The sequence below is a fragment of the Anabrus simplex genome, chromosome 5 (genome assembly GCF_040414725.1).
Source record: "Anabrus simplex isolate iqAnaSimp1 chromosome 5, ASM4041472v1, whole genome shotgun sequence".
In the NCBI taxonomy this organism is placed as follows: domain Eukaryota; kingdom Metazoa; phylum Arthropoda; class Insecta; order Orthoptera; family Tettigoniidae; genus Anabrus; species Anabrus simplex.
In genome coordinates, this window is record NC_090269.1 from 33,267,448 (window position 1) to 33,284,633 (window position 17,186).

At 38.4% G+C, this 17,186-nt stretch overlaps 1 protein-coding gene across 3 annotated transcripts in view; it reads left to right on the forward strand.

The window, feature by feature from the left end:
- Window positions 1–17,186, forward strand: part of LOC136874295 (ovarian-specific serine/threonine-protein kinase Lok) — an 88,394-nt gene that overhangs the window by 48,664 nt on the left and 22,544 nt on the right. For 2 of the 3 annotated variants that reach the window (XM_067147933.2, XM_068227719.1), the window contains exons 5-6: window positions 1,795–1,998; window positions 15,192–15,394. In XM_067147933.2, coding sequence (XP_067004034.2) covers window positions 1,795–1,998; window positions 15,192–15,394 — 407 coding nt within the window. The remainder of the gene's footprint in view (window positions 1–1,794; window positions 1,999–15,191; window positions 15,395–17,186) is intronic. The other variant, XM_067147934.2, reaches the window with a different exon arrangement.

Sequence of the window (17,186 nt, forward strand, 5' to 3'; positions counted from 1 at the left end):
GCTTTTTTTTGGTGCATTGTTGTCATCCTTGAAGTTCAGTGAGATTTTCCTTCACCGTGTGCCTTGTTACATTAGTATTTCTGACATTTGTGAATACTGTAAATATATTGACTATATTTGAATATATTGAACTATTGGTGATGAGAAAGCACAGAAACTGTTACAATGGGTAAATCAAATGTAAAAGGGGCTGAATAGGAAGGAAGAAGCAGGTGAAGATTTAGATGGTATAATGACAGTTGCAGTGATAATGTTGAACAAATTGAACAAAATAGCAAATGTGAGTTTTCTGGAATTGAAACGGAATCTGTTGTAGCAAATTCTGACCAAGTTGTATGAAACAGATCCCTGTACACAGGGAAACATGGAGGAGCCATGTGGGATGTACACTGCAGAAACACGACACATAAAACTTGGCATAGGAATCTCGTGAGACATCTACCAGGTGTCAGAGAACAAGCACAAAATGTAAATTTGGCAGTGGAAGCATGACATTTATTTTTCCCTTAAGACACTATAAAACTAATTGTGCAATAGACCAATCTCAAATTGACAGAAATGCGTAAAAGAGTCACACATAATAGAGATGTTCATAATTCTGATTTAACAAGGTAGTATACCCTACATTTGTAACTAAAATATTGTAAAGCTATAATAATTCTTATGAAAATAAATACAGAAAGCTTTACTTAACTAATTAAATTTAGAACTGTACTGCAAAGATGATTTTCTTAATTTATTTTATGGGTGAGGGAAAATCTCACCACGTGCCCGCTTCCGTTCCTGTTAAGCTTATTCCCTGTGCTGGGTTAAATCAGCTGGAAAAATGTGTACTGTATTTACATAATGCTGGAATAGATTTGTTGACTTGCTACAGTAATTGGGTTTGAGCTGTCTTTTAGCCATACATGAACAAAGACCTTCGTATTACAATATTGTAGAGTTCACTATGATAGTATTCTTAAATGGGAGAAAACCACTGTTTAAGAGATCCTTCTCTGACTAATGATTCAAGTTTAAAAGGAAAGGAATCTTACCAATAAGTAAACGGATGCACACAACCTTTTATGACAAACTGTACCATTCCTTCCAAGGAAAGAAATTTACCCTTGCTCGTCCTTTTAAACAACAAATTAATTTTAGTAATGTCTTCTTTGAGTAATTCAGACTAATGAATGGTTTGCCCCTGTGATGAGTCTTCTCCAGCTGGGTTGATCATGTGCAGTACGTTTTGCCCCTGCATAGCTCCTGCATCCTGAGTTCATAAGAAATGTCACCATGAAAGTCTTTCTTGGTCTTCTGTAAAGGCGTTTCCCTGGTATTTTACCTTCAAAAATTTCCATCAACACATGTCCCATCCAATCTGACTCAACAGCTGTCTCTTTTCTTGGACAATGTTCAATACCTCAGCATTGGTTTTCTTCTCCACCCAACTTACCCATTACAGCCAACACCAGCAGCAGCTTCTAGCCTCTTAATATCTCTCTTGGTTAATATCCAGGTCTCAGCACAATACAGTGCAACAGACCAAACATAAGATTTAATTATTCTTTTATGTAAGGTGAAGGACGTTGTTTTCTGACACAGAAGGGATTGTTTAACTCTAAAAGCTTGCTTTTCTATTCATATTTTTATTTCATTGTGACACTAAAGATTTTCTGTTATGACCTAGCCAAGGTATTTGAAGTGCACTGCTTAAATTTCTGTTCTTTCTTTGCATATAATGTACTGTAAAACTTCACTGCACTGAGTAAAGAATGTGTAAATTGATAATGATCAATGAAACTGTTTCAGCCATGCATGATTCGTGCATATGAAATATTTGCAAATCAAGATTACATATACCTCGTATTGGAATACGTTCCTGGAGGTGATCTGTCACATTGGGTCAACGATAAGAAACTGCTGAGTGAAAAGCAGACAAAATTATTATTCTATCAGCTTGCTATAGCAGTTCAATATATGCATCAGCATTCCATCACTCACCGTGATCTCAAGGTGTGTAAACAGGGTAAGATCGATATTTGGCAGTTTCTCAAGAGTTTGTAATACTGTATTTCATAAAGAAGAAAATCAAATGCCTATGTTGTGTACATTTTTCAGCCTATATAGAACCTTACATAGTTTCTGTTTTGTATAAAAAGTAGCATTATCTTACTTATAATTTTGAATATTCTTAAAAATATTTCATTATATGGAAATTTGCAAAATATTGCTCTAAATTAATTTTCCAATTGAAAGTGATTAGTAATATGCAATAATATTACATATGTAATGTAATTTGTACATTATACTACTTGTATCCATCATTTTGAATTCCAGCCATGCATATTTCCTTTTTATTATGCCAAAACATGTTTTTTTAACCCTTAGATGCACATTGAGATTTCCTCTGAGTCATTTTATTTTGCATGGAAGAGTATTTCTTTCTTTACCGATAGACCTCCCCACCCTTGTACCTCCCCCTTTGTTTATTTTGAGTTATCCTGTCTGGAATTTGTCTGGACTATGCTATCCATGTGCAAACGAGATGTCATTCCTGTGATGACTGTCATCGCCTGGACATTTCTTCCGAGCACGACTCACCAAGCGCTATCAGAGTTTAACTTGGTGTGATATCTTGTTTCATTTGTGGATTCTAAATATATCTGATTTACCTGTACAAATTGTGGGTAGGCAACATTTAGACAGTAGAATGCAGTTCAGTGAAAACTGCAAGGTCACTGCCCCTTCGATAGTGTTATAGATTTAACATAGAAAAAAGACATATGACTATATGAGCAAAGATTGTAAATGCTGCCATCCATATAAAGGAAGACATGCTTGACTTCGTCCAAAAATTATAATTTTTCTGTCATTCAACAAATTGCAGTCAAACTGATGAATTTTCAAAATTATTTGCAGATGGTCATTTTTCTGCTCAAAATAGGATATTTCCATAAAATGAGGTTTGTATGGCAATGCTAGGTACAGAAATAAAATACACCTATTCTTTTTGAAGCTTGACTATCAGAACTCATCTGATGGAAAAATTAACATTATAAGTTCTGCTAAAATACTTTATATAACTTTAAATACATTAAAAATTAAAAATAATTCCGAAATCAGTCCTGACTAGAATTCAAAAAGATGATGATGAACAATGATTATGAACTTAAAACAATCAGTGAATCTGACCCACAATGTCTCACCTTCCCAGAAGCAAACTTAAAACAATGGTATATACTGACCAAAGGGCTGCTTCCATAGCACAATCCTGAATCGGTGATGCTTGTTGTCTAAAGGGCCCCTCATAATGGTACTTATCGCTAGTTAAGTAGAACCATAGTAGTTCTTATGTAGCGGTACTAATCACAAGTAACATCGACTCATGGTGCTCCTCACATTATGGTCCTACTCACAGGTAATGTATTGCGCACAGATTTCTGACGTAATGGCGCCACTCATAGGTAATGCAAACCCCTGGTGTTCCTCACATAGTAGTACTAATTAAAAGGACTCGTACTATCCCGTGGTGATCCTCACATAGTGGGTACTAATCACAGACAACGCAGACCCAAGGCATTGCTCATATAGTGGTACTAATCACAGGCAATGCCCAAACCCGTGGTGTTCCTCGAAATGCAGACCCATGATGTCCACAACCCGATTCTGAAGCACCCCGAGGATAGCATTTTTTTTTCCTGGGGGTGTCCCAACCCTACCTGGACAGAGGGTGAGCCTCCGTCATAGTGGCGGATACTATACATGGGTACTGTAAACCCATAGTGATCCACCCACAGACCCATTCCTCACATAGTGGTACTAATCGCATGAAAAGTCGATTCGTGATGTTCCTCACGTGATGGTACTAATCATGGTACTAGTCATGGTTCAAAATTCAGCATCCCTTGGTCGCCCCTCTTAGTCACTTCTTACGACAAGCAGAGGATACTGTGGGTGTATTCTTCATCTGCGTCCCCCACTCACAGGGAGTAGAGAGAGAGAAAAAAGAAAAAAGAAGGGATCCGACACTCCAAAAAATGAAGTACCAGACAAAGAAAGACAAGAGCCACAAAGGGCGTGAAAATTAAAGATTCCCTAGACCTCGAGTGCTCTAATACCATCGGGTTCATAAAAGAAGAAGGAGTTTGGAGAGGATAGGTGAAGGTGAGGATCCTGGCGCAATTAAGTGGAAGTAGTGCCAGGACTCAACGATAGGCCCCGTGGTCTCCAACTCATGCTCTCAAGTTGAGAGCCCGTGGGGCCCCTTTCAGTCACCTCTTACAGCAGGCAGGGGATACCGTGGGTGTATTCTTCATTGGTGTCCTCCACCCATGGGGGTTGGAAGAACAAGAAAAGAAATGCGAAAATGTGGAAAGAGTCAGTTCATTTACATATTTAGGTCTTATTCTGAACACAACTTTATGCTGGAAAGAACATATCTCTTTGCTGTTATAGGAGCATTGAAAAGATTACAAAACATAAGATTAACTACACAGCAGCTCAGAAGTATTTATTTCTCACTTTTTCATTCGCATCTACAGTACTTTACATGAATGAAATATGGGGTTTGTGCAATAGAGAAGAAAAACCAATGAACTTGAAATACTTCAAACAAAGGGCCTTAAGATTAATTTATAAATATAAGTTTTTGAAATGCTCCATTGAGATATACAGGGATGCGAACATCTTACCTGTCAGAATGCATAAGACATACTCTGAAGCACTACTCATATACAAATTTAAAAATGGTATGATCTCCTTAAACACAGAAATTAGGTACAGGAAAGATATTCATAACTTTGTTTGCTAGTGGCTATATGTCGCACCAATACAAATAGGTCTTATAGAGGTGATGGGCTAGGAAAGGCCTAGGAGTTGGAAGGAAGCAGCCATGGCCTTAATTAAGGTACAGCCCCAGAATTTGCCTGGTGTGAAAATGGGAAACCACGGAAAACAATCTTCAGGGCTGCCAAAAGTTGGATTCGAACCCATTATCTCCTGGATGCAAGCTCACAGTTGCGCGTCCCTACCCACATGGCCAACTTGCCTGGTCCACCCATTCATAACTATCAAACTAGGACAGTTCATCAGATATACACTGACCATGTATCTTCTTCAAGGTACAGAATAAAAAATACAGCATATTCTGCCTCAACATCATATAACAAACTAGCTGATACCTGTGCTTTACTATAGAATTCTGCATTGTATACATAATTCTAGGTTAGATAGTGTACACGTTGTGAGCAAGATTGTATTATATTCCATATTACAAGTGATAAGCTTTAACAGCTTCATTTCAAGTAATACTAATCCCGTATTGACTATAATCAATCAATGAATATTCAAGATAAACTTAAATATAATTAAGCAGTCCACCTATTCAATACAATATATAATTTATTATATCTAGTACATGTTTCGTCCCCTAAGGGACATCATCAGCTAATAATAAATTAATATTAATATATCAGAAATAAATATTAAAATTGGAAAGACACATTAAAATTTTTGACAATTTAAAATAAGATCTTCAAATTTTGTTAAAACTGTTTTACCTGTCTTATGACTTACAATTGTTTTTAATTGCGCCGTTCCTACTGGTGTCATTGTAATGACCTATGTTTATTTCAGTTGGGAAAACCACTTAGGAAGTCTTTCTGAGGATGTAAAAAATACTCGATCAAATGAAAAACCACACATTTTCTCACTTTTAACGAACAGTACTATGCTGCCGATCCAACAGTCCAAAGTTCCAGAGCAGGAATGACCAAGCCACAGACAGCTGTGATTCGTGAACACTCTTCGTCCTTTTTCGGTGGCAGGGGGGTCGAACAGTTCAGAGTCCCAGGGCAAAAACTATGCTCTTTTACTAAACTGTTTCCTAGGAGTACCTGATGAGTCAGAAAATATCAATTCACTACACTGGCAGCAGAAAAGTCTATCTGACTTGGAGGCAAATTTTTCCTTCAAGCCAGAGGAGAAACCTCCCTCTTCACTGCTAATTTGGAATAAAATGAATGTAGAATTTATTAAAAGTGAAGAGGAAGAAGCTTTTCTTAAGAAACGGCTCTTTTCAGGGTTAAATTTTGAGTTATTTAGTGAACTGTGGTGCTATAATTTGGAATAGGCCTAAATTGTAATTCTAGACCAGGTCATACTACTACTACCACTACTGCTGCTACTACTACTACTACTACTACTACTACTACTACTACTACAACGATAACGTGAGCCTCTGCCTTACGTGTGGACACTGCTCATTCAAAACCGCACGTCAGAGTAGGGATTGAATAGCTGGAATATTATGATGAACCAGTGTGTTACGTACCAGCAGTACCAGGAAATGTATGAACCAGAGGAATGGCATACTAAAGAAGATTTTTTTTTTTTAACTCCCCAGCTATTTCCCGCCAATATTCAGTCAGGCTGTTATACTCGGCACGCAGCAGTAACCCCATCTATCGGAGTTGAGTGGCACCATAGAAACAAAGAACATCACAATAAACAATGATCATTGTAATGTTATTGTTGATCAATGCTTTCGATATTGTAGGCCTTCGCATTTAGTTTCCTTCCGAATCTGAAATGCCACTCTTATTATAGTCGGTACGGTAAAACTGAATATAACATAAATGATTGGAAATTGTATTCTCTATAACTTTTGTTATGTAGTACAGTACTTTTTGATAGGACCAATAACATATGTATTTAAAAATTAAATTTTAGGCACCTTCCCTTAAAACTACAATTTCATCCGGGGTGAATAAAATTGTTTATAGCTTAGACTGTAGTTTCTTATTCCCTGACTGTATATACAGTACTGATTTTCATTAAATTCTGTTAACCCGTTTCCTCGTGGCTCGGCGATGATATGGACTTAGCAACAAAAATACAAATTCATGAATATCTGTGTTGTAGCTGGTATGGTAAAAATTTATAAGACATAAATGATCAGCAATTTAACTCTATATATAACTTTAGTTATGTAGTATTTATCGACAGGTCCACTAATAATGTACATATTTGACAATTACATTTTAGGCTTTCCCCTAAACTACCATTTCACTGTGCGTGAATAAAATGATTTATAGCCTAGATTGTAGTGGCTCATCCCCCAACTTTACATATCGATTTTCATTTATTTCTCTTCAGCCGTAATCTCATGATGCATGTACATACGTACATACAGACAGGCAGAAATTATAACGGAAAAGTAAAAATTGCATTTCCTTGTTACTGTGGACATGATCGATACAGAAATACAATTCTTTTCAAATTTTGAGCAATGTACAGACAAAACTCTTATTTTATATATATAAATATAAATAAGGATTTTGGATGTAATGTCATTTGTCCTCAAAACGGAGTAAGCATAAGTGTTGTTCATTCAAAAAAACGTATGTTGTAAATAAGAGTGTATTATTGGCAGTACGTATTTAAAATTATGACAAATCCTATAGATGAGAAATAATTATAAGCTCAAATTAATACGTAAATAATTAGTAGTAAAAACGACAAAATTCTTAAAATGTACAAACCGTTATTCTGACAAAGGAAAAAAAAGAAAGCTAATTACGGGGGCTAGGTCTTCATTATCTTTAAGGCCGGGTATGGTTAGTCATGCAAGTTCATGGTGTCTATGGGTCTTCCGATCCCCTGCCCTTAACTTCATGTGCTGAGCCACACGGCAGGCCTACCTCGAAAATAAGTGAGGTGCTCTAGAAACAAAACAAAAAGGCCATCTAGTCCCGGTTGGCGCTAACAATGAACCTTTATGCACTTGCACAAGTTATAAAAGTACAATATAGATGCTTCATTTCATGAAGGCTTATCTGTAGGAAACAGTATCTCCAATCGAGACACATCGAGACTATTAATGGGGTGTCCGCAATCGAGACTTTTCGCAATAAATACACAACCGAAAGGGGAAAACCCCGGAACAAGCTGGCACCCTTTCCAATATTTTTGTATCTGAATCGAGACTGTTCGCAATGGCGACGATACTGGCATAAGAACAACAGGGTTCCTAAATGTGGAATAGGGTGATTATCGCAGTAATATAACTGCACATGGTACGAGGACACTTACAGACATCTTTGATATCTTTATGAAGCTGTGCACCAGCAGAATATTCTTCCATCGAAGAATCGAACGCTTCAGTGATACAGGGAATATCTGACCACCCTTGTTCGGACCATCCGAAGTGTACGAGGACACTGCAGCTCTTCACTGGAACAAAGAATTTGCCGAAATCCCGTGCGAAAACAAAAAGTAGTGGCAACGTTTCGAGGTGGACATTGACCACAGTGCGAAGAAGTAGCTTTGCTCTGAAAGTACGTTGTCACAGTGGTGGGGATCTCCTGACGACACAAATGAAGAAGCAGAAGCTTGTCAAATGCCTAGCCCTACTAGCCCCAGTGCTATGCGCACATATGTCATCAGGATAATCTACTTACTGATGATAAAGTTTTCATAACTGAGCAGCACTTCACCTGTCAAAATGATCGTGCTTGTGCCCCAGATGCGACTACAGGTCATCAGGTTCCTCCGCAAATCCGGAGAGCGCATTTTCATCCGGCATCGCTGGTGGTTGGGGAGGAAATTATATATGACTAGCTGAGGTACCCGTGCTTCACTACGGGATTCTCAGAAAGACTGTCTTTGTGGTTTTCCTACCTGAAGTCGTCATTAGGAATGTAGCAATTAAAAGCAATGTTATCATATAAAATACTTGATCAAATGAAAAACCGCACATTTTCTCACTTTTAGTGAACAGTACTACGGTTGGAATAATAACAATAAGTTAATTTATTGATTTCACCACCTAATCAATACAATAAGTCTTGTCTTAGTTGAATTTACTTTGGCATGCTAACTAAAATGGTACATGTTTCGCCTTGAATTTAGGCTTCATCAGCCATTATCTTAACCTTAAAATAGAATCAGTTGGTTTTAAAGATATTACAGTGAGTGAGGAAATATACAATTGGTGAAAGTAGTAGTAATATTAATATTAGAAAGCTTCTATTAAAATGAAAATGAATAAAACAACAGTCTGTTATGAACGAGTGATAGGATTGCTAAAAATTATGTTGGCCGACCAGCGGTTACAACAAAAATGGCGATAAAAATCGTATTTAATAAATAATGCAGAATAAAATAATAATGAAAGATGGTCAAGTGACCAGCAATTATTCGTTTACAAGAGAAAGAGTCAAAAATCAATGGCATATGGTGATGTGGTTCAGTTTGATCAAAAAATATGAAGTTGAAGTTGACGGTTGAAGAACGATGTTTAAATAGGACCTTTTTGGACCATCTTAAACCAACTTCTTTACAAGTCTTTTACCATATCTTAATTTTAGTTCAAGTCTCTCCAAAGTTTAAAAAAAATATCTGTTTTATTCCTTGTATATGTAAATCAGCTGCCTGATTCTATTTTAAGGTTAAGATAATGGCTGATGATGCCTAAATTCAAGGCGAAACATGTACCATTTTAGTTAACATGCCAAAGTAAATTCAACTAAGACAAGACTTATTGTATTGATTAGGTGGTGAAATCAATAAATTAACTTATTGTTATTATTCCAATCAAATATCATCAATACGGATCAAGAATGATATTTATCACATGTAACAGTACTACGGTGCCGATCTAACAGTCCGAAGTTCCAGTGCTGGAATGATCAGACTGCAGACAGCCGTGAACACTCCTCTGCCATTATTCCGTTAAATATGCACACTGCTCATTCCAGTCAGTTCCTCAGAGTAGGGATTGAATAGCTCGAATGCTATGATGAACCAATTTGTTACGTATTAGTAGTATCAGAAAATTTATGAACCATGGGAATAGCATGCTAAAGAAGAAAGTTATCTAACTTCCCAGCTACTTCCCGGCAATATTCAGGCAGGCTGTTATTTTCAGTACAACCGGGCGAGTTGGCAGTGCGGTTAGGGGCACGCAGCTGTGAGCTTGCATCCAGGAGGTAGTGGGTTCGAACCCCAATGTCGACAACCCTGAAGATATTTTTCCGTGTTCTCCCATTTTCACACCAGGCAAATGCTGGGGCTGTAACGTAATTAAATCCAGGGCTGCTTCCTTCCAACTCCTAGCCCTTTCCTGTCCCACTGTAGCCATGAGTCCTATCTGTGTCGGCGCGAAGTAAATAAAATTTTAAAAACTCTGTATACAGCAGTAATCCCATCTACCAGAGATGAGCGGCAACAGAGACACAAAGCACATCACAACAAACAATGGTCAATGTAATGTTATTGTTGATCAATGTTATGAGTTTTCTGAATTGTAGGCCTTCACATTCAATTTTCTTTCGACTCTGTAATATTAGGGCATCTTATAAAAGTATAATGTAGACTGTAGTTCCTTATTCCTCGACTTTATATACCGATTTTCATTAAATTCTCTTTACCCGTTTTCTCGTGACGGCGCTGAAATGATTTAGCAACAAAAATTCAAATTCATGAAAACAGTGAAACCTCGGAATGCGAGTAACTTGGTCTACGAGTGTTTTGCAAGACGAGCAAACATTTTAAATAAATTGCAACTTGATAAGTGAGTGAGGTTCCGCAATACGAGCATCACGTGTGCCTACGTTTCCCCTCCCCTGTTCATTTGTTGAATGGATGAACGAGGTCTTTGGTCCGGTAGTGAAGAAATACCTTTCAGAACATAATATGCCGCTCAAAGTTTTGCTGGTTATGGACAATGCTCCTGCTCATCCTCCAGGTCTTGAGGCCTTGAGGACGACTTACTGGAGGAATTCAAGTTCGTTAAGGTTAAGTTCCTTCCTCCCAACACTACTCCACTACTCCATCCTATGGATCAGCAATTCATTTCGAACTTCAAGAAGCTATACACCAAAGCACTATTTCAGCGATGCTTTGAAGTGACCGAAGAAACAAACCTTACCCTCCGAGAGTTTGGGAGAAATCATTTCCCCATTGTGAACTGCCTGAAGATCATCGATAAAGCCTGGAATGGAGTCACCAAGAGAACTCTCACTTCCGCTTGTGGAAAGCTGTGGCCTGACTGTGTCCTTGGACGTGACTTTGAGGGGATTGTTGGTGACAATGAGCCACCGAATTGTGTCCTTAGGGAAGACTATGGGGCTGGAGTTGAATGACGTGGACATTCAAGAGCTGGTGGAAGAACATAGCCAGTAACTGACCACCAATGAACTGATGGACCTACATCGTGAACAACAGGAGGAAGTTATGGAGATTTCATCCAGGGAAGAGAAGGAGGAAAAGTCAATGGAATCTCTCACTTCAACTGATATTCAGGATAAGTGCAAAATGTGGGAAACGGTGCAAAATTTTGTAGAAAAACACCACCCGAATAAGGCTGTAGCAGTGCAAGCGATGAATCAGTTCATTAACAATGCAATGTCACATTTTCGTGAAATCCTCAAAAAGAGGCAAAAGCAATAGTCATTGGACAAGTTCCTCATTAAAGTTGCATGAAAAGAAAACAATTCCAGTGAGCCAACAGATAGCATTGATTCCGTTAGTGAAATTCGTGCTAGACAGTAACTCTTCTCATGTCATCTCTCGTCTCCCTCACACCAACAATGATTCTATTGTAAGGAAAAGTACACTTTAATTTGTTTTATGTTATATATTGTTTTAGAAATGGTATGCGAATAAATATTTTTGTGTTGTGGACGAATCATCCGCGGTTCAATTGTTTCTTATGGGAAAACTTGCTTTGATATATGAGCGCTTTGGATTACAAGCATGTTGCTGGAACGAATTATGCTCGCAATCCAAGGTTCCACCGTATCTCCGTTATCATTAGCCGGTACAGTAAAAATGTATAAGACATAAATGATCAGAAATTTAATAATATATTATTTAGTTATATTTAAAATATAACTGGAAGAATTGGAGCGAGTAAAGGCTAGATACCTGAAGAGAATTTTAGGAGTCCCGCAGAATGCAAGATCGAGGCTAGTGTATGAGCTTACCAGGGAGACTTTCTTAATAGAGGATCTGAGATGCGAGCTCATACTTCAAGCTAGTACCAGCTTCAAACAGCTTATACAAGATCTGCATGAGAAGAAAAACAACATACCAGAGGACTTCTATGCAACATCTGCTATGCAAGACAGGACCTGGATGGAAGCTAATCATGATATGCGACACGTGACGACGAGATTGGCGATCCATGGCTTCCACCACAAGGTGTGCTGCAACAAATTATTTCACGAACCAAATGACGAATGTGTGTGTGAGTTGTGCTTGGAATTCTGTGATAGATACCATATTGTAAAATGCAGGAATAGACAGAAATCCATCGTAGCTTATAGCAAAGGAAAGTAATGTGTATGTAAATGTAATGTAATGGTACTCTGCACGGCATGTGCGCATTTTTCAATAATAAAAATAATTATTTAGTTATATACTGTTTGTCAACAGGACCACTAATAACACAAATATTTTTTTATTCAATTTTGTTGCTATTTTGCTTTACGTCGCACCAACACAGATATGGCTTACGGCGACGATGGGAGAGGAAAGACCTACGAATTGGAAGGAAGCGGCCGTGGCCTTAATTAAGGTATAGCCCCGGCATTTGCCTGGTGTGAAAATGGGAAACCACGGAAAACCATCTTCAGGGCCGCCGACAGTGGGGCTCGAACCCACTATCTCCCGGTTACTGGATACTGGTCGCACTTAAGCAACTGCAGCTATCGAGCTCGGTATTATTCAATTTTAGGCCTTCCTCTAAACTGCCATTTACTCAGCGTTAATAAAATTATTTATGGCCTAGATTGTAGTGACTTATTTCCCAATTTTGAATACCGATTTTCATTAATATAGGACAAATAATAACATAAATATTTGAGAATTAAATTTTAGGCCTTCCCCTAAACTACCATTTCTCTCAGCGTGAAAAAGATTATTTATGGCTTAGATTGTAGCAACTTATTTCCAGACATTTTCATACTGATTTTCATTAAATTCTCTTCAGCCGTTTTCTCGTGATGCGTGTACAGACAGACAGACAGACAGACAGACAGACAGACATTACGGAAAAGTAAAAAGTGCACTTCCTTGTTACTATGGACATGACTGATACAGAAATACCATTATTTTCAAATTCTGAGCAATGTACAGACAAGACTCTTATTTTATATATATATATAGATGGTCAACTGAGTTAAGGGATATTAAAACTTATTCACTATTTAAGAAGTCTGTTTTTAGATGTTTATTACAAAAATATATCAAAATGTATTATTTATTGCCGGGCTGAGTGGCTCAGACGGTTGAGGCGCTGGTCTTCTGACCCCTACTTGGTAGGTTCGATCCTGGCTCCGTCCGGTGGTATTTGAAGGTGCTCAAATATGTCAGCCTTGTGTCGGTAAATTTACTGGCATGTAAAAGAACTCCTGCGAGACAAAATTCCGGCACCTCAGTGTCTCCAAAAACCGTAAAAGTAGTTAGTGGGACATAAAGCAAATAGCATTATTATTATTATTATTATTATTATTATTATTATTATTATTATTATTATTATTATTATTATTATTATTTATTGCCACATTTAAATATAATTGTTAATTATCTCCAGTGTACTGCCAATATTGTTGTGATCAACATATTAAACATTAAACATTTGAACCATTAATTGTATGGCCATAACTGTAAAGGGAAGTTCCTCCCATGAGCTAATAGCTCATTGCGACAGTACTCAGAACAAATAAAAAAAATAAAAACAATAAACTGGATGAACATAATGGCTTATGCGATATTTGCAGGACCTTACATATCATATCATGACATTATATGATATACACTAAATGGCCAACAGTCATGAGAAGACATATAATGTGATGTTAATAATAAGTTTCTCCTCTGTGAGCCCTTAAAATGGCAGCAATACTGTGAGGCATCGACTCTACAAGGTGTTGGAATAATTCTGGAGGGATCTGGACCCTCACATCTTGCACTGCTACCCACAATTGGTTTTGTGTAGTTGGTGTAGGATTCATGGAGCATACACCAGCATCGACAGCATCCCATAAATGCTCAATTGGATTAAGATTGGGGAATCTCGAAGGCTAATCCATGGTCATAACTAAACTGGAGTGCTCATTCAACCACATGAGTGCCACCACAGAGCACTTCAGGGTACTCTAGGGCCAGAAAGGGATGCAGATGGTCTGAAAGAATGTCCACATAATGTGCACCTGTCAGCGCTCTCTGCAGCTGGAAAATGGGGCATAATTGTGACCATGAGAACGCTACCCAGACCCACCAGAGCCACCTCCCACCTGAACACAAACTTGTTGACATGCAGGATCCATAGCTTCCTGGGGCATACACCACACTCTCACGCATCCATCAGCTCGATACAACTGGAAGTGGGATTCATCAGACCATACCACATGCCACTACTGTTCCACGGTCTGTTGCTTATGTTTGCTGGCCTGCGCACGACGTTGAGCTCTGTGTCGAGGTGTCAGCAAAGGGACACGAGTTGGTTGTCGGCTGGTGAAGCCTATGCGGTGCAGTTGCCTCCTTACAGTCCTGGTAGAAATGGATTCCTGACTCCCAACATTCAACTGGGTGGTGATCTGACTCACAGTAGCCTGTCGAGCGCCCAATATGGTTCTGTGGAGATGACATGATGTCCGTTCGTTAAACATGCGTGGTCTTCCTGTGCGGTGGTTTACGCGGGTGGTAACATTCTCTCTGCAATGCTGAAGATCCACCCTCGACACTGTTGACCAAAGAAACCCAAATTTGCATGTAATCTCCACAATGCTATGACCCATGTGCCATGTGCCAACGATTATCCCACATTCAAAGTCGGTTAACTCACAATGTGTTGCCATCTTCATGACACTGGTGTCTGTGATAGACTGCTCAGCTACACTGCAGCTAGCTGCAATGCTCAGGAGTCAAACACGGCACATTTTCTAATGGGACATTCCTTCCCGTGACTTTTTTTTTTGCTAGGTGCTTTACGTCGCACCGACACAGATAGGTCTTATGGTGATGACGGGACAGGAAAGGGCTAGGAGTGGGAAGGACCCGTGACTTTTGGCCACTCATGATATGATATGACATGACATGACATGATATCATTATGATATGATATGACTGGGAAAATTGTTTCTAAGCTAAATTCAGGGTTCTGTTTAGTAAGTAAATTTATCTGTTGGTTTATGTTTCAGCCTGCTAACATCTTACTGGTAACCAGTTCCCCACATACTCTCATTAAGGTGACAGACTTTGGTCTAGCTAAGGATGAAGTTTTGCACAGTGACATGACTACATGTGCAGGTACGGGAGTCTATCTTGCTCCAGAGATAATTATGTCTCCTCCATATACCAATAAAGTGGACATATGGAGTATGGGAGTGATCCTATATTACAGGTAAGGATGTTTTCTCATTCTCTTCCCACTACTACTGCTACTACTGAGAGGTTGGCAGTCATCATAATATGCCCTATGTTAACAAAGCAGTCTTTCAGATTCTGCATTCCATCCTTCCGCTGTCGGCCAAAGTTATGTTTTCACATCATTATTTTTCCTTCAATATCGAGGAGGAAGAGCTCATATATAAGCTCTCTCATTATGTGTTCCAGGTATTCCAGTTTCCTTTTCTTGATATTCGGAAGTTCATACTTCTTATTTGCCTCTCCAGATTCTCCTTTTCCTTATTATTTTACTAGTGGTTTAATGTTGCACTAACACGTCAAAGGTTTTCAGTGATGGAAGGATGAGGAAGGTAGCGGCCATGGCCCTAGAATTTGTCTAGTATGAAAGTGGGAAACCACAGAAAACCTCTTCAGCTGCCAGCGGTGGGATTCGAATCCACCATCTCCCAAATGCAAGCTACACGACTCTTACTGCATGGTCAACTCGCTCGGATTATTATTATTATTATTATTATTATTATTATTATTATTATTATTATTATTATTATTATTATTATTATTATTATTATTTCAGGATATCTGTGGAGCACAGAGGGGTGAAAGAAGGTGTGGGCTTAAATGGGTCTAACTACGATATCAAAATTTAATTTAAAACTTTAACATAGGTTATATTTCTTTTCAGAAAAACAAACTTAACAACTTTTCACTTAGTAAAATAACAATGACAAATTTGGATATTAAAATAGAGAACCCCAGAATAGGGAATTTAATAATTTTGGGCTTCAAGCCCTTAATTTACAAATTTACAATTTTGCAAAAGTGGTGTTATTTAGACAAGGACAGAAATCTCCCAAATTCAAGAGCACTTTGCTCCAAAGGTTACAAATCTATAGCCTTCCAGAGGCACCCCTCACTATTACAGGAAATTCACAATCTCAGAAAAGAGCTCACGTGCTCTCCAACATTAACCAAGGAGACTACGCTCCCAATTTCTTACCGCCTACTCAAGGCAATATTACACAAAATCTAATACCTTTCAGCCTCTCTAGGCCCAACCTAACATTTACAATTTGTACACAAGGGTATCTATTACCCAAACTACTGGGCATTCATGGAAAGAAGAACAGGTTAAATTACTGGCCCAAACAAAAATGAATGGAGGCGTACACTTGCACTCCTAGAAAATTAAAAACCCTAATTGGGCTCTCGGCCCGATGATGCAGAGGCTAATCCCAAGCTACTGAGGTGACTAGAATGAAAGGTTACAAAATCATAGTCACCTCAAACTAAGTTGAAGGGGAACTCGAGAGGGTAATGCACTCTCTATCCTCGATTTACAGTTTAAGATCTTATGAAATTTTACATTAGCTGAAAGAGGGTTTACATTTTTAAAAAACAGGAGGTTACATAGTTAGAAATTAGAACCTTCCCCTCGTCTAAAACTGCGGAGGTAGCTACAGAAAATTAAGACAGGTGGCCATTACCTTGACGTTTGAACTGCCTGGCGAAGAATGCCTCGTGACTTAACACACACACACACACACACACACACACACTCTCTCAGAAATTTGGTGATCCAAAGCCAAGGTAGCCTGAAAGACCACAGCTTCTATTCGCGAGGGGACGGTTCTAGAGGGTTCTGGACTAATCTGGACTCACCCTCTCAGTTTTATTGGCAGAATCAAAAGTTACACCCAAAAACCAACTAGAAGCCTGTGATAGGCTGAAAAATAATTACAGAAAAATTTTGATTGGCCAGACACCAAAGCTGGCAGGAAGAGAAAGAA